The sequence below is a fragment of the Xyrauchen texanus genome, chromosome 8 (genome assembly GCF_025860055.1).
Source record: "Xyrauchen texanus isolate HMW12.3.18 chromosome 8, RBS_HiC_50CHRs, whole genome shotgun sequence".
NCBI classification, from domain to species: Eukaryota; Metazoa; Chordata; class Actinopteri; order Cypriniformes; family Catostomidae; genus Xyrauchen; species Xyrauchen texanus.
This window is the reverse complement of record NC_068283.1, coordinates 31,691,199-31,708,948: the sequence shown is the minus strand read 5'-3', so window position 1 is coordinate 31,708,948 and position 17,750 is coordinate 31,691,199. Positions and strand designations below refer to the sequence as shown.

General features: G+C 38.8%; 1 protein-coding gene across 1 annotated transcript in view; it reads left to right on the top strand.

The window, feature by feature from the left end:
* The first annotated feature begins 8,041 nt into the window (after nucleotides 1–8,041).
* plcl5 (phospholipase C like 5) overlaps nucleotides 8,042–17,750 on the top strand; it is a 98,662-nt gene continuing 88,953 nt past the window's right edge. Inside the window, exon 1 of the mRNA XM_052131318.1 lies at nucleotides 8,042–8,522. Coding sequence (XP_051987278.1) covers nucleotides 8,196–8,522 — 327 coding nt within the window. The 5' untranslated portion in view covers nucleotides 8,042–8,195. The remainder of the gene's footprint in view (nucleotides 8,523–17,750) is intronic.

The following is a 17,750-nucleotide window of genomic DNA, read 5'->3' as shown; positions in this document are numbered from 1 at the left end:
AGGTGAGTGTATGTTATTCATTTGAGAAAATGGGCATTATATAAGTTAAATGCCCTACATGTATTTTTGTTACATTTTTGGACTTAAAATGCAGCAATATTTTTTTCTCATGATCAGGATTCAAAACCTTAACATGAGTTGCCAGATAGATAGCTTATGGATTAGAAAATGTTGCACTATTTGGCACGAGGAACACTATATGTGCCATTATCCCTTTGAGTACAATATCTGAAAGTTGTCTTCTGATTTAATAAGGGAACATCTTGGGGATTTCATAATGATTTAAGGTGTTGATATATTGTTTTGGCTTCATATGGAAATATGGTACACAAGTCATAATTGCAAAAAGTGTCCCACATTACCCTAATCCACCCTACATGCACAGACTGATCAATTAATAAAAATGGAGGGCACTATTCCAGCTAACAGATCAGCTCACCATATGTGAAGAGCAACTCCATCCTCCACTTCTTCATTGAGTGCAAATATACAGTAGGCTATGTCCTTAAGTTATTCACTTCTGATCCTTCAACAATTTGGGTTTTATTGATATTTGGCAACATTTCACTGTCTTCGTCTGTCACGTTAACGTCACATTCTGCAACATTTTTGGTGGAAACAATTGACTTTGCATCATTTGAAACAAAACTTTGTATTATTATTATTATTGTTGGTCAGTTTACTAAGCGGATCCTTGTCTTGAGCTGTCAGCCTCCTCTGGCATTTATGCAACACCTTTCAAACTCACCTGGGCTATCATCACATATGAAAGATAATACATTAAATACACATATTAGCCTATAGGCTATTACGCTGATCAAAAAAACTGTTCATTTTATATCATTTAAAAATATTTTTTTAAGACTCAGCTATTCTTGCTACATGTGATGGACTGCCAATACAAAACTTTACTACTGTTATCACAGGACTGCCTGCTGTTCGTCTACTGTGAATGTCGCCAGGCAGCGAGAAACGGTTCAAGTTCAAATACCGAAAGACTCCAATAAACCAAGTAAAATCACAAATGTACAGCAGTGCATGTACTGTATATGAGAAACTAGACACATTTTATTTTGTGTCTATTTAGCAGACAAAACTGTGTTCAGGTTCAAATGACCTTTACTAGTCATTCTCAAATACAATTATTGGCTACTTTATGACACATTTTGGGACAGTGCTTTTTAAAACACACTTTATATTCTTGCATTAAAATACATTAAAGATGTAGGTTTTATGTATCTTTTATGTTGGCTTGACAAACCTTGAGACAGAGTGTCAGATAGATAGATAGATGGATGGATAGATCTAGCATTAGCATTCTGTTGGCCCATTTGAACATTCTGTCAAAGTAAGTCTACAAAGCACGCCAAAGCACGCCTCTCCCTGGCTCAGTTTCCCCTGTGCTGGACCCTGCTTCTGCTTACTGATTGTACAGCTGAGAAGAACATGAGAAGAACATCAGTAATAAATATGACTAAGAATAATACATTTTCTAATTCAATCTGTGCTTCAGTCAGGTTATTATCTAGTATGTGGAACTATTGGCATTTTATCCTATATGTAAATATGTAATATAGTGCTGTATTTTTCTATTTTGTATGTGTGTGTGTCCTTAATAAAGCTTTGATTGATTGATTGATTGATTGATTGATTGATTGATATGCCTAATATGATTGCCTACCCAGCCTTGCACACTGCCCCTCTACCTGTCTGTTTCCTGGTTTCTGCTGCTCCTCCGCCTCCTCCTCTTCTCTCTTCCTACATTGGAATTCTACCAAGCCATGTAATAAATGCCTATATTTAAATGCAAATATAAACAATTTCAGTGTATAATAAATCAGTAATATATCCCTAATCGTGCACCTGTCCTGTCCATGCTGCTGGGTCCTTCCTCATCTGCACCTCCGGCTGCCACAGCACTCTTTCCACTACGGAAAAGGTCTGTTAATTTGGCGCATTTAGCTGCCTCTTGTGCCAATTTTTTTTTTCTTTTTAATTCTTATTTTTTCGGCCCCACCCATTTCTTTCTCTTCTTTCCTTCTTTTTGCCATTTTTACCGTTCGTATCTGTTGCATTCAAACAAACCCGCAAACATGACCAAAAGTAAACTCCTTTGATCGGCGCCTAGTTTGAGCCAATCGGATGTCAGGAAAAACGAGGATCAGTCCAAGTTGGGAGGGGCCGCTCGTATCCCCCCTCAGATTGAATGTATGGTCTGGCCCGGTCTGAATCTCACACACACACAGCGTTCCGCTGCAGCTGAGAGGTCGGTTAGGCTGGTCGCGTATCATTAAAAAAAAAAAAAACTCTTTGACCACCGGCCAGTCTTCGGCCTGAAATGGACCGGCCGTTCGGGATTGTTCCCGGTATTCCCGATGGCCAATCCGCCCCTGCTGCTGTCTAACCTTAAACAAACTAAGACAAGCAAATCAGCTAACGAAATACCTAGCTCAAATGTCAGTTTCAACAAAGGTAAAAAAAAAAAAAAAAAAAAAAGTCTTGTCGGCAATCGTGTTTAATCTTCCGTAACTTTCTTTATGAAAGGAGTTAGTTGCAGCGAAAAAAAAAACCTATTATTTCCCTGTTTACCAGCAGCTGTCACTAAAACACTTATAAAGTGTGAACTGACACAAACTTTTCATGAGCCGTCCTCTATGTTAATTTCTCTTCCCTGCTGTCATTGAGTACATGTCATGATCTTGTACCTGTCAAAAGTCATTCAGACCTTAATATAAAACACTGGATGAGATGAGCTGGGTGTTTGTGTTGAGCCAATGCAATTGAGCTTTTCTGAGTTTCGTGCGGCTTTTCTCCGTGGTTTCGGTTTCATGTTTATTTTTGCAAGCCTTCCAGAGTCAGATCTGTTTTTATGTGTAGACTAATTGTGTGGCTTTCGATTCCTCATTCTGTGATAAACGAATGGCACACTTACAAGAAAGGCAGATGCTCACAGGAAATAACACCCTGGTGCTCTCTCACTTCTTTCCCCTTTTAATTTTCAGTTGATATACTGTACATAGTGTTTATCAGATCAGTTACAATACTATTAGAACATAATGTTCAAAATACATTTACTAGTTGTTATTTTTTCCACCTGTTACTTGACAAAATTATTCACTTATTCAATATTCACAAAAAAATCCTTCTGCAGTGACTTTTTTCCACAATTACATGGGTGGAAATGTTTGTTGCAGGGAGATAATATTTGTTAAGGTTTCTTGTCTCTTTCACAAGAAGATTGTGCATTACACGCTTAATGCAATTGATTGATTGAAAATTCATCTGTGAAACGGATGCTTTCCATAGCATGATTTTCACATGTAAATGTTTAGTATTGGGCATTTGCATAGGTGGAGTCTGTACTGATATGTTGTGCTTTGAAACAGTGGAGGGTGGAGAATAAATATCTGGCCAACTTCCTGTCTCAGGATGTTATTGTTAACAATGGTGAGCAATTTATTACCAACAGAATCTGATATGCCTAAAGAGAGATCTAATTGATAAGATTCTTCTTCCATGAGTTAAAATTGCAATGATAAAATGCTGTATATACACATTCAGACCCCTTCATTTTTCACATTTTGTTGTGTTGCAGCCTTACTTTAAAATGCTTTATTATTATTTTCACATCAATCTACACTCCATACCCCATAATGACAAAGCAAGAATAATATTTTTGATAACTTTATTTTTCTACACTTTCAATGGAGTCCAACTGTGGCAAATTAAATTGATTGGACATGATTAGGAAAGGCACACACCTGTCTATATAAGATTTCACAGCTGAAAATGCATATCAGAGCATAAACCAAGCCATGAGGTCAAAGGAACTGCCTGCAGAGCTCAGAGACCGGATTGTGTCAAGGCACAGATCTGGGGAAGGGTACAGAAAAATGTTAGCTGCATTAAAGGTTCCTAAGAGCACAGTGGCCTCCATAATTCTTAAATGGAAGAGGTTTGGAATAACCAGGACTCTTCCTAGAGCTGGCCGCCCGGCCAAACTGAGCAATCGGGGGAGAAGGGCCTTGGTAAGAGAGGTGACCAAGAACCCGATGGTCACTCTTGTTGAGCTCAAGAGATCATGTGTGGAGATGGGAGAAACTTGCAGAAGGACAACCATCACTGCAATACTCCACCGATCTGGGCTTTATGGCAGAGTGGCCAGACTGAAGCCTCTCCTCAGACACATGAAAGCCTGCTTGGAATTGGCAAAAAGTCACCTAAAGGATCTTGAGACTGTAAGAAACAAGATGCTCAAGTCTGATGAAACGACGATTGAACTGTTTGGCCTAAACTCTGTGTCATGTATTGAGGAAACCAGTCACTGCTCATCACCTGCGCAACACCATCCCAATGGTGGTAGCATCATGCTTTGGGGGGTGTTTTTCAGTGGAGGACTGATCAGGGTTGAAGGAAAGCTGAAAGCAGCAAATACAGAGATATCCTTAATGAAAACCTGGTTCAGAGAGCTCAGGACCTCAGACTGGGTCAAAGATTCACCTTCCATCAGGACAATGACACTAAGCACACAGCCAAGACAATTCAAGAGTGGCTTAGGGACAACTCTGTGAATGTCCTTGAGTGGCCCAGCCAGAGCCGGACTTGAACCTGATTGAACATCTCTGGAGAGACTTGAAAATGGCTGCTCACCGATGGTCCCCATCCAACCTGACAGAACTAGAGAGGATCTGCAAAGAATAATGGCAGAAAATTCCCAAATCATACCCCAAATCACTTGAGGCTGTAATTGCTGCCAAAGGTGCTTCAACTAAGTAGAGTTAAGGGTTTGAATACGTCTGTCAATGTGATATTTCAGTTTTGTCTCTTTAATACATTTGCAATGTTAGTGTAAAGCAGTCAATGGAAAAGAGGAGGCAAGAACCGGCTTTTCAATATAAATAATAGTTTAATTTCAAACTCAAACAGAAGACAAACACACACTCATGACAGACATGTCCATAAACTATCTCTCTCCAGTCGACCTTTATCCCTCTCGGAGGCTTGATTAGCCTGATAAAGGACCGGGTGTGTAGAATCACGACCCGGCCCCGCCCTCCACCCTGCCACAGCTATCAAAAATCTTTTTTTTTGCTTAGTCATTATGGAGTGTAGATTTATGTGGAAAAAATATATATTTTAAGCATTTTAGCACAAGTATAGCACTGTAATATAACAAAATGTGAAAAAATAAAATAAAGGGGCCCGAATACTTTATGAAATCACTATAAATACTTTTAGTATATATAGTGATTTCACTACGTGCACTAAACATTCAACAAAACATAAATTAACTGTCTTTTTCAGATATATAAAGGCTGCCCTTTATTATCCCCCTTTAAAGTTCTTAATTGACATGATAATTTACATACAATTGCCAACACATTAATATACACAATAAAAGCATTGGAAAAAAGGAATCTTTACAGTTATATGTAGATTTACATTGTTATTTAGCTTTTATCCAAAGCAACTTACAAATGAGAAACATTAGCAATTTTTCATATAAATGCTAACAATATCTGCAGTATTGCACTGCCAGACACGCAGTGAATGAAAGAAATAAGCCAGTAATAAATCAAATCAAATCAAATAAAATACATTCAACAAGACATTAAAGGAATAGTTCATTAAAGGAAAAATTAAAATTCTCTCTTTACTCATCCTCACGCCATCCTAGACGTGTATGACTTTCTCAAATTAAGATTTTTAGAAGAATATTTTAGCTCTGTTGGTCCATAAAAAGCAAAAAAGTGAATGGTGGCCAGAACTGTGAAGCTCCAAAAAGCATATAAAGGCACCATAAAAGTAATCTATATAACTCCAGTGGTTAAAACCATGTCTTCAGAAACGATCTGATAGGTATGGGTGAGAAACATCAATATTTAAGTCCTTTTAACTATAAATTATCCTTCCTGCCCAGTAGATGGCGGTATGCACAAAGAATGCAAATTGCCAATAACAAAAGATCTATTGGCTTTTGGGTGCTTTAAAACCTCATACACATCTGGGATGGAATGAGGGTGAGTAGATAATGAGAAAATTTTCATTTTGGGGTGTTCTATCCCTTTAATATGAAGACATTAGGAATAATGTCACAGGCTATACACAGACAACCCTTGAATATGTTGAACAGAGCAGGCTGGTTTTCGAGTGTGTACAGCTCAAAAATGAGTTTCTCTGTAACAAATGCACGAGTGTCCTCCACAGTATACTCGCATTTGATCTCTACTCTCTTTCTCTCTCTCTCATACAGACATGGTGCAATCAGAGGCCTGAAATTCCGATATGGGAAATGTATTCTCTCACTCTTCCTCTCCCCATACACTCTCTGTGTTTCTCTGCGATGGGTAGAGGCCTGTCATAAATTTGCTGATTTTATTCTTCTCTACCGTCATCAATCCCTCTTTTAGTATTCTCTCTGTGTTCCTCTCTATCAACCACATCATTCAATGAATCATTCCTTATCAGAGAGAACTTCTAATGAATCAGTGCAGTACTCATGACCATGCCCCATGCCGCCTTCAGCAAGATGCCAACCCGGGTTGCTGCCAACTTATAGTGACTTAGGGATGGTCTTTTTTAAAAGTAAGCAACCATCTTGCAAGCTTTTTTAAAGCAACACTCAAGAAATACCATGGCATTTTGATCAAATACAAGTTTAATATGAGTTTTTCTCTGTTTTTTTTTTTAACTCTTTGACTTGGGAAAGACTTAACTGAACATAACAGGAAGGTTAAAAGTCAGAATTTAGTTAACTGAATAATTTCATGTTGTTGGAAACTTATTTACATTTCGTTGAGCATTAATTGTGCATACGCTTTAATTCAAAGTAATTTAAAAAAGATAAATGCAACAGAAATAGCTAATCTTAAAGAGGCAGTATCACAACTGCTCAGAACTAAACAGAAATTAAAGTGAGAGACAGTGAGACAATATTGAAATATTGTTTAAGAGGGTTTTTATTTTCTATAATCCTAGAAAATGTGCATGGATAGAATTGAGACAGGACTGAGACAAGTGCCCAGAGGTATGTTTGTTATCAATAATCATCTTATTTGTGTATGACTTTCTTTCTTTTGCATTTCACAAACAAAGATTTTTTGAAGAGTATCTCAGCTCTGTTGGATTTACAGAATGCAAGTGAATGGGTACCAAAACTTTAAAGGTCCAAAATGCACATAAAAGCAGCATAAAAATAATCTATGCCACTCCAGTGGTTAAATCCACGTCTTGTGAAGCAATATGAAAAGTGTGGGTGAGAAACAGATCAATATTTAAGCACTTTTTTTTCACTTTCATTTGAACATTCTTCTTTTGTTTTTGGTGATTTGCATACCTACTGGGCAGGGAGGAGAATTTATAGTAAAAAAATAAATAAAATGAAGAAGACTTGTTTGAGCTGTTTCTCAGGAATCATATTGCTTCAGACAGACATGTATCCACTGGAGTTGTATGGATTACTTATATGCTGCATTTGTGTGCATTATAGTGCTTCAAAGTTCTGGCCACCATTCACAGTCGGAATCAAAACAAAGACATTTCCAAGCAAAACAGATGTAGCAAAACAAGTAGCCTAACATTTTTATGTAAATCTGGTAGGTTTTTTGGCTTTGTTTTGATCTTTTCCTTCACTTAACGTGAGATGGCGATATTATGCAACCAAGTGTCAAGCCTGGACTCTCAAATTATGTCTTCACTCCTGCCACAAAACATCTTCAGTCATCTTTGATGGGTTATGCATGGAAAGGCTTTTGCCTTGGAGGGAGAACAAAAGTGACTGAATGCACACGGACGGTACTGAGACAGCGGAAATCCTTCTCTCACAGCTAACAGAGCGCCTGGCAGTCAGGAGACATAACTAGGCTAATTGGCCCTCACAACCCGGTATTATCTCGGTAGTTACGGACGCCCACTGCCGAAAGCCGGCAGTACACGGTGAGAACACCATCTGTGCGCTTTATTTTCTCACAGAGAGCCCGAGCCAGTGGAGACATAGGGGGAGACATAGAGGGAGGGAGAGGGGAGTTTGAATCTATCCGCCCGCACAATCTATTCACCACCTCCTCTAGTAAAGGATGCGCGGTGACTTCTCGGTTCATGGATTTGACGGTTTCACTCCCGTTCACGAGGACGGAATTACAAGCTCACTCACTCCAATGGTGAGTTTCTTGGCATAGCTAAAGGCAGAGCGCGCGATGGCTGAGCCGCAGGCTTTCGAATCCGTGGCGGGACCCTTGCACGAGCTCGCCTCCGAAGCGAACACTCCGACCTATGACTCTGCGGAGATTGCAGCGGCGGCGTCGGCGCTTAATATCCGCGATACCCACGCCGCGGGCACGCGAACATACCCGGACTTGTCGGCGGCTGCCTTCGCCGGTAGGTACCCGGTGTACGAGGGCGAAGGAGTGTACTCGAACGGACGGTACAGGGAGCACATCAGCCCGCGGATCGGCACCGGAATTCGTGACAGTTCTGCTGAGAGGTGTCCAGGCACCGGGAATCCACCTTGCGGTATTATGAAGGTGAGTGAGTGTCATCACTTTGTTATTGATTGAGGACGGACTTTCAAAGCACTGCAGTAGTAAACAGTATGCATGCGTGCCTGTGCAAACAGTCACTGCTACAGAAACACGTTTTGTTGCTTTAGTGTAAACTAAAGTGTTCGAGTATAAACACGTTGGCTGTCTCAAAACCAAGTGAGTTGCCCTGCATAGACAGCATTTTTTTTAAATTATTTTTATTTTATTTTATGTCAAATAACCATTTTATGTCCTTTGTTTTGGACATCCTGTGCTACCAACCGAGAGAGAGAGAGAGAGAGAGAGAGAGAGAGAGAGAGAGAGAGAGAGAGAGAGAGAGAGAGAGAGAGAGAGAGAGAGAGAGAGAGAGAGAAACCAAGCCTATCCAAGCCGATTGGCTGGTCTTGGCTGATCACCCAGTTGCTGATATTTTAGAGGAGTTATGAGTACTTTTTAGCTGGTCAGGCAGGGAAACCAGTTAGACCGCCTGGGTGACCAACTAAGACCAGCCAGCTGGCTTGGGCTGGTTTTAACCGTTTCTTTTTCAATCAGGGTACATTATGAGACCCAGTGCTTTTAGATCACATTTTTGGTGTTCTGTTGAAAGTTAGGAGTGAAATGTTTGTATTGTATGCCTGTATTACGCACATCCTGGATCATAACTTGTTTTATTATTTTATTGATATGTATTAAAGGAACATTTACCCCAAAATGTAAATTCTCTTATCATTTACTCACCCTTGTGCCACCCAAGATGTGTATGACTTTCCTTCTTCAGCAGAACACAAACAACAATTTTTAGATAATATCTCAGCTCTGTTGGTCCATACAATGCAAGTGAATTGTGTCCAGAACTTTGAAGCACCAAAAAGCACATAACAACAGCATAAAAGTAATCCATACGACTCCAGTGGTTAAATCCATTTCTTCTGAAGCGTTTTGATAGAGGTAGGTGAGAAACAGATCAATATTTAAGTCCTTTTTACTATAAATCTCCACTTTAACTTTTACTTTCACATTCTTCTTTTGTTTTTGGTGATTCACATTCTTCGTGCATATTGTCACCTACTGGGCAGGAGGCAGATTTACAGTAAAAGTACTTACATTTTTATCTATTTCTTACCCACACCTATTATATAGCTTCTGAATGTATAGCTTTAACCACTGGAGTTTAATGGATTACTTTTATGCTGCCTTATGTGCTTTTTGGTGCTTGAAAATTATGTGCATTGTGAGGGGGACCAACTGAGCTGAAATATTCTTCTAAAAATCTGTGTTTGTGTTCAGCAGACGAAAGAAAGTAATACACATATGGGTTGACATGAGAGTGAGTAAGTGATGAAAGAAGTTAAAGTTTTGAGGGTGAACTTTTCCTTTCAAACATTTATATGACAGCTGCATAGCACAGGTGACAGTGCAGTTCACTCAAGGCAAACCTTAATCGCATCAGTGACTGAAGCACAGCTGCCAAACCTTGTTTTAATTGTGAAGGTTATTCATTAGAGATTAGTGAAAGGGCTCTTTCAAGTTGGAACCGTACAGATTGATGTATTTTAATGGATGTTGACAAGAGTGAAAGGCTTTGTGTTGGATCAATTCATCTATGTGATCGATCAGTTGACATCTTGCACCAATATGTGATGGAGTGGCTTAGTTGTCAAAGCACAAAAATGTGATGGTAATCAGTGCACTTTGACTAATTACTTATGACAATTTAAGGATTGTTTTCAGTTCAAAGGAGAGACAAAGGGAGGAAAGAAGAAAGTGAGAAGGAGAGAGAAACCTAGAGACAGTTTGTGGACTCTGTACAAATTACCTTTTGATCAATTACCATAGTCCTCAATGGTGCGTTTTTCCTTGATGTGTCGTTGTCGTTGTCGTTGTTGTTGTTGTTGGGCACTGGGCAGTGCTGCTTTATGAGATTAACGAGGAGTCAAACGTCAAATTGTCATTGTGTTAATTCGTTTTTCTTAGCAACTGACATGAAACAGCACTGTGTTCTCCCGTTCCCTGACTTGATTGAGTTCCAATGTGGCTGTGTGGGTGTCTTAGCACACACAAGAGGGCCTGGATGACAGGGAAATGAGCGGAACATTTAATGTGTCATCATATTTGCTCTTCAAGTTAACGTGTGTTTTTGATGCTTATGTAGAAGGTTTAGCAACCTAGAAATAAACAAGCATTCAGTCTTTACTCAAGACACCCGCAAAAGTGTTAATACAGATATGATCCCTATAGGATCAAGATGTGTGCAGACAGCTTTCATATAGTCGTGGATAGACATACTTTTGACTTGCAACAAGAAGTCTGACCCTCATTGCAGGCTATTCTAGCCAAGAACTGCTAACATAGACAGTAAGAGACTGCCTGGCACACATATAAAATGACCTACCAAAAACAGCTCTTCCTTCACAGTTCGTTTTTGCGTGCCATTTAGGGGCAGGATTATCTGTAGTACATAATGCTATAATGATAGACTGAAATTAATTTTCTCCATGATCGATTGAAAAGAAAAAGCTGTTAAAATAGTGAAAAATGTGTGTAAACTCTTGTCTACTCAGTACTTTATTTACATGACTTGCCGTGGCACTTGACATTTTTGCATTAGTCCATTGGTTCTCAACCTTTTTTAATGAATGTCCCCCTAATTCATTCCATTGAGCCGCATCAACCTACAGAGCCATCCAGGTGCATTAGCCGAGATTGTGCCTCCGCCTGAGCATTTGATGCTGCTCAGTTAAATACTTCAGATGCATTGCGAGACTTCAAAATCAGATGAACCATGGTACAAATGCTTACCAGCCCGTTTAATTGAGAACCAACTGATATACTCCAAGGCTAGGTAAACGTTTAAATGCATGGGAACTTGATGATATATTTGATTATCATGCGCCCCATTGTAACCTAACGCCCCCATCTCTACTAATTTCCTCTCAGCACCCCTGGCCTCATTTGAAAGCCCCCATCCATTAGATGGTCCGTGTATGGACCATCTGAGGCCTGAATTAACTTTCATATACTCAAATATCTGCTCCCCAGCTGTAGATTGGTAAAATTATGGAAGCACAGAGACAAAATTTGTGTGCCAATACGATATCTGATTATTTATAGCAAAATCTGCCAATACGGACATTGATTGGTGGTTTTGCTTTTTTGCTACCTTGTTTGCTTTTTTTCTACCTTGATAATGAAACAATTTCAAAAGAAATGTAAGCTCATAATTCTCCATACGTCTTCCATGTTTCAGAGCAAAACATTGAGCCCGTATACATGCACACCAATACACTGACTTCTCACAAACATCAGCTTATTTAAAAAAAAAATCCTAAAAAGCAAGAAATCTCAAAAATCACAATCTTTGCTTCAGTAATTCAAACAGACAAACACACAATTTCCTCTTTATCAGGCAAATTTTCTATTTCTCATTTGTATTAAAGGAAGGTGATTTCTCTCCTGGGATTATAGGTTAGAGTTTTGTCAGGTGTCATGGTATGAGCTTTCGTGTAATGAGTTGGTGTAAGCGTGTAATATGTTATTACGACCTTAAAACTTAGAGGCAGTCTAACTGAATACTTTGTCCTCAGGTAAAACTGATCCTCTCAAAGTGCCCAGGGCCACAGCGATCCATAGAACAGAATATTCTCACTTTCCTCACCTCTACTCGCGGTCTTACCTTTTCTTTTTTTGGCCTAAGACTTGTGCTTTGATTTTAAAAAAAATCACCTAGTACGGTATTACTTTCATCTATGAGGAAAGTAAACCTGACTATGAAAGTAACAGGAGAGCAGTGTGCCTCAAAAATAATGATTGACGGCTATAAAACTTAGAGCTGTCAATCACAAATGTGTCATGCTTCTATTACAGCACAGCACTAAAAATAATCCTGCATTAGTGACATTTATGTTACTATTGACCATCTTTCTTATGAGTTCATATCAGCACCCAGAAAATAGCAGTGGAAGATTTTTATCAATAATACCATGAAAGAGAAAGTGAGGGTTGCATGTGGTTGTTATTCGTTCCATTGAGCGAACCCAGGAACGCTTAATCAAATCAGATGCTGTTAAACAGAGCAAATGTCATTGACAAATGGAAAAATATCTAGACTTGGTAACAACGTGCAGCACACCTCTGCATATTAGGAAACAACAGAGAAGGTGAAGTCAGGCCACAGCGTACGAACAAATGTGACTTTTTCTGATTATGGTATTAAAAATTGCATACCGGGTGTTTATATAATTGAGTTCGTGTTGAGTGGACATTAATTATGACATTGAAAAGCAAATGGTTGTGGATGTAGAACAGCTTCAGGCTATAGTTTATTGTTTTTTACATTTGCTAATATACATTACTTCCAATAGGAAAGAAAAATCAGATGAGAATCTCTATAATATGTCAGTTGTTTCTGTGCACAGATTTGGCAGAATGTTCAGTAAAAGTCAGAGATTTCAAAAGGAAATCAAACATTCCTAATAAAATTCTTCCAAAACCAATTTATCTGAGCTATTCTATCACCATGTAATTTATAGTTCTATACTATTACTGTATGTCAGTCATTGTATAAAGATTACACAGTTAAAGAATAAAGTTTATATCAAAATACACTTAGATGGTTTGGACAGCACCTGTTTTTGGCCAAGTGAAGTTGATTACTGTTATAGCTTCTTTGAAAAGCTTCAGGAGCAGCTCAGAACAACAAGAAATCAACTTTGACAGTAGGCTAATTATGCTTTCTCTGTTGTGTTTTTCTGCTTACTGTTTTGACAAAATTCCAGTCCTGAGAATAAATGCAATGTTGGTGTAAACAGCCCACTTAAATCTATGCTTTAACATTGATATTATTCAGTGTGGTGATAGATTTAGACCGTGAATGGTCCTCTCTGTAATCTCGTTTTAGCAGAAATGGTCAGGATGACTGCTGTCTAGAGGTTTTGAGATTAGAATGACTGTAGTAGTGTTGTCACAATACCAAAATTTCAGTAGTTGCTACCATGTAAAGGGATTAATGGAAAGGAGGAGGCAAGAACCGGCTTAACGATATAAATAATAGTTTAATGAAGAACTAAACAAAAAGACATACACACAAAGGTGTCAGACAGCTGCCTGTAAATCTCTCTCTCTGTCCCACTGCAGTCTCCTGTCAACCTTTATCCCTCTCTTAGGCTTGATTAGCCTGATTAGGGGCCGAGTGTGTAGCATCACGACCCGGCCCCGCCCTCCACCCTGTCACATACCTGTGGAATTTCACAGTTTTTTATACCAATTTGCTAATATGGTAATGTGCTATTGAACACACTCCAATAGCCTGTTTAAAGTTAAATTCTGCATGCTTCACAGTGGATTAGTGCTCTGCTATATCATCTCATACAATGTGAAGGATTCTCAATGTCTGTGGAGTTTGGAATTATGAGCAGTCTTTTTCACACATTACTTTAAAGCATGCAGCACATGCAGACTAAGATTGCAGCGTTTCGCGGTTTAATAATCACACTAGGACATATCACAATTTTGATTTCATGTATTGTCCATTTCAGTGTAAACGGAGTAACAGAGCACATGGAGTGGTGGTGGCGTAGTAGACTAAAGCACATAACTGGTAATCAGAAGGTTGCTGGTTCGATCCCCACAGCCACCACCATTGTGTACTTGAGCAAGACACTTAATCCAAGTTGCTCTGGGGGGATTGTCCCTGTAATAAGTCGCTTTGGATAAAAGTGTCTGCCAAATGCATAAATGTAAATGTAAATATAGCACATGCTCATAAGTGTGTGAGCATTTGAAAGCAGTCATGTGTCAGTTAGATGTTATTGGATTGAATCGGTTCTTGGTAATACCAGTACTGCTGAAACACTGATATTTTAGTATCAACTTGGTACCGGAGAACTGGTACATTTGACATCATTAGACTGTTGCAATATGTGTGTTGGAGAAATCACCCTCTGATCACATGTTGTTCTTTTACTTTGGTGGCCTATAGGGCCACGCATGAGAATGTAAATCTGTGCCAAAACGTATTGAGCTGCCTACTGCCTAAATAGGCAACTACCTTCAAAGGCTACATACTAAACCTCATGGAACCTCAAAAGTGACCTCTTTTGGATGGTCTAGCTATACAGACAAGAAACCATAGTCTTACCAAGAGCAGGAGCAGAGAATGTGTCTCATTACAAGAGGACCCGCTTTTGCATTCAAATAGAACTGGACAGAGCAGCTGGATGGATTTAAATTTCAACGTACGTTTAACACAACGGCCGAAAAATACAGCATTTACGGCAGAATACACTTAAAGAAAATATGAAAGCCATGACGCAAGTGAGCTCCAAATGCGTCCATCTGACACGGGTATATAGACCAACAAATATAGCAAATATGGAAAGCAAAAAAAATATTTTTGTTTTTTTTGTTTTGTCAAATCAGTGATTTACTTGTCTACCACAATAATGTAATTTATCTGAATTAACTGTGTGGGGTGTGTACAGACATGGCTCTGGGGCCAGATGGCTTTGCCGCTGTATTTTTTAGATCTTATGCAACAGAACTGGCTCCAATTTAGCTAGAAATGTATACAGGATCATTAAAGTATGGAAAGCTTCCGCCAACCATGATACAAGCCCGGATTAGTCCGATTCTTAAAAAGGACAAAGATACAAGTGAGTGTAAGAGTTACTGTCCAATTTTCCTGATCCAGCTAGATATAAAAATATTGTAAAAAATTCTGGCTAACTGATTAAGTAAAGTTATGACATCTCTCATACTAATAGATCAGGTGGCGTTTATTTGGGGCAGCAGCTCTTCTGATAACATTAGGCGTTTCATCAATATTATGTGGTTAGTTAAGTTACACCCCGTTATCTCGCATTTTCACTCGGTATGGGCAAAAGTGTTCAGAGTGTTTAATTTGGACATTTATTTAAATGTTGCCTGAAACGTATGGCTGAACCCTAAATTATGTAATAATAAGTCTCCTTTCTGCTGGTCAGAGTGGATTGTGAGGAGGGGTTACTACAATCTGTGACCTATATGAGTGGAGTGTTGAGATCTTTTGAAAATTTGGTTCAACATTTTGGGATTTCCAAATCTCAGTTCTATATTTTTTTGGGAGTAGCACACACCCACCTAAAGTGGCAGATACTCTAGGAATGGTGATTACTGCTTTTGGAAAATGTCATGAGGCATCAGTGATTTACTCCCTGCTAATTCAGAGTCTGGGGTTCGGATCTTTAACTTCTATCAAGAGATTATGGGAGAAAGATTTAAACTTGATATTGGAGGAGGGAGTGTGCTAGGATTCTAAAAACATCAAGTCTGCAGCTAGAGACACAAGGGAGCACCTTATGCAATTCAAGATTTTACATAGATTCTATTGGACCCCCTCTAGATTGTATAGGATTGTTCTTAAAGACACACCCACCTGCTGTCAATGCCAATCAGAAGATGGAGACACAACCCATGTTTTTGGGGTGTGTTAATATCCAAGCATTTTGGTTGAAGGATCGAAGTTTTAGTTATGTTTTGGGTACTAAAATGTTACTTTGCCCCAGACTCTGTATATTGGGTGATGGGGCGGTCATATATTTGGGGGATAAATGCAAAAAAAATTAGGTTCTGACCAGTATCATGATTGGCAAGCAAATTATTTTAAGGGGATGGAAGTCGGATGGAGCGCCCTCATTTCCAGAGTGGTGTGTGGAGATGGGGAGGGTGGCAGCTTTCGATGAGGTGGCAAGTAGAACGCTGGGGCTTTGGGACTTGTTTGATAGGTATTTTGGGGATTTCTCAGCAAATAATTTTATGCGATTTTGATTAATCTGCACATCATGTAATTATTTTGATAATTGTTTTATGAATTTTAAATCACACTGAATTAAAAAAAAAAAAACATTATTATTTTAATGCTTCTCCACAAAGAATACATGTTACCTTGGATGTTATTCAAAACAAGATCGTAGGAGGCATAAATTGGATGCCCACCTAGCGGAAGAGCCTTTGTGTTGGGTACATGCATATGATTTCTTAAAATGCTGCCTCCATAGGCTACTCACTAGGTTTTCAAACAGCGCAAGTGTGGTAATGCTGTGTCATACAGCAATTTGCTAAACTAATTTGTGCATAGCACTACCCCACTCTGCCCTTATCATAATGGGTTTTGGCTTCACTGTTGTCTTCATTCATGTACAATTGGACGACAACGATGGCAAATAAGAGTATGCTGGGAATCTGGGTCAGTGGTCTCTTGAGTTCACACATATGCCTGTGCGGAGATATCAAACATACTTCCGCAAGAATGTGAAGTTTTGTCTAGTAACCGATTTCCGTGACCAAACAGACTAGCTTTTTGAGGGATCTCAATATTTGTCTTGCTGGAATAATTTTCATGTTGTAAAGTTTGTGTGTGTGGGTGGGTCGGGTTTTGCCTACAGTGTGGGGATAAAATACACCCACAAGAATAGTAAAACCTGAATTCACCTACACTGTTTTCACTCTAGGAAAACAGCTTAATAAACATATTGAGTAATGTTTTTAATTAAACTCTAAATGCAAAATGGTGAGGGTTAAGGTTAAGGGAGAAACATAATTAGCTCTGTATAAAAACAATACAAGTCAAGTCAAATTACCAACATAAAAATATATTTTTTTTTATATATATATGTGTCTAGATTAGAATAGTTGTGTGTTATGTTTATCATTAATAATGTTTGATCACCATGCCCACAAATTTGCCAAAGGGACGTGTTCACTTGTACACTATTTCATAACACCAGCCTTGGACAGCTGCAGGGTCCAGCCAGTGTGTGTGTGTGTGTGTGTGTGTGTGTGCACTCGCATGCAAATGTGCATGAGTGCATGTTGTCATGATCGGATGTGGATCAGGTCTTGCCTAAATTGTGGGGACTGGCCAACAGTGACTACAAGCATAATACAGCATAATAAACACAGTAAATAAGTAAAATCTAAAAATGCAAAAAGGTTTCTGAGAGGGTTGGGTTTAGTGTTAAAGGATTAAAAATAGGGCTGCAACTAAAAATTATTTTGATGATCGATTAATCTAACAATTATTAGAACGATTATTCAACTATTCAGCGATTATTGCAACGATTAATCAATAGCTCTTAACCGATTATTCAGCTTGTGCCTAGACTTAAAAGGTTGTATTAAATGTGCTCACTAACAATAAAGAGAAATTATTTTTTTAAATACCTTTAAATGACATTCACTGAATTAAAGGGAAAG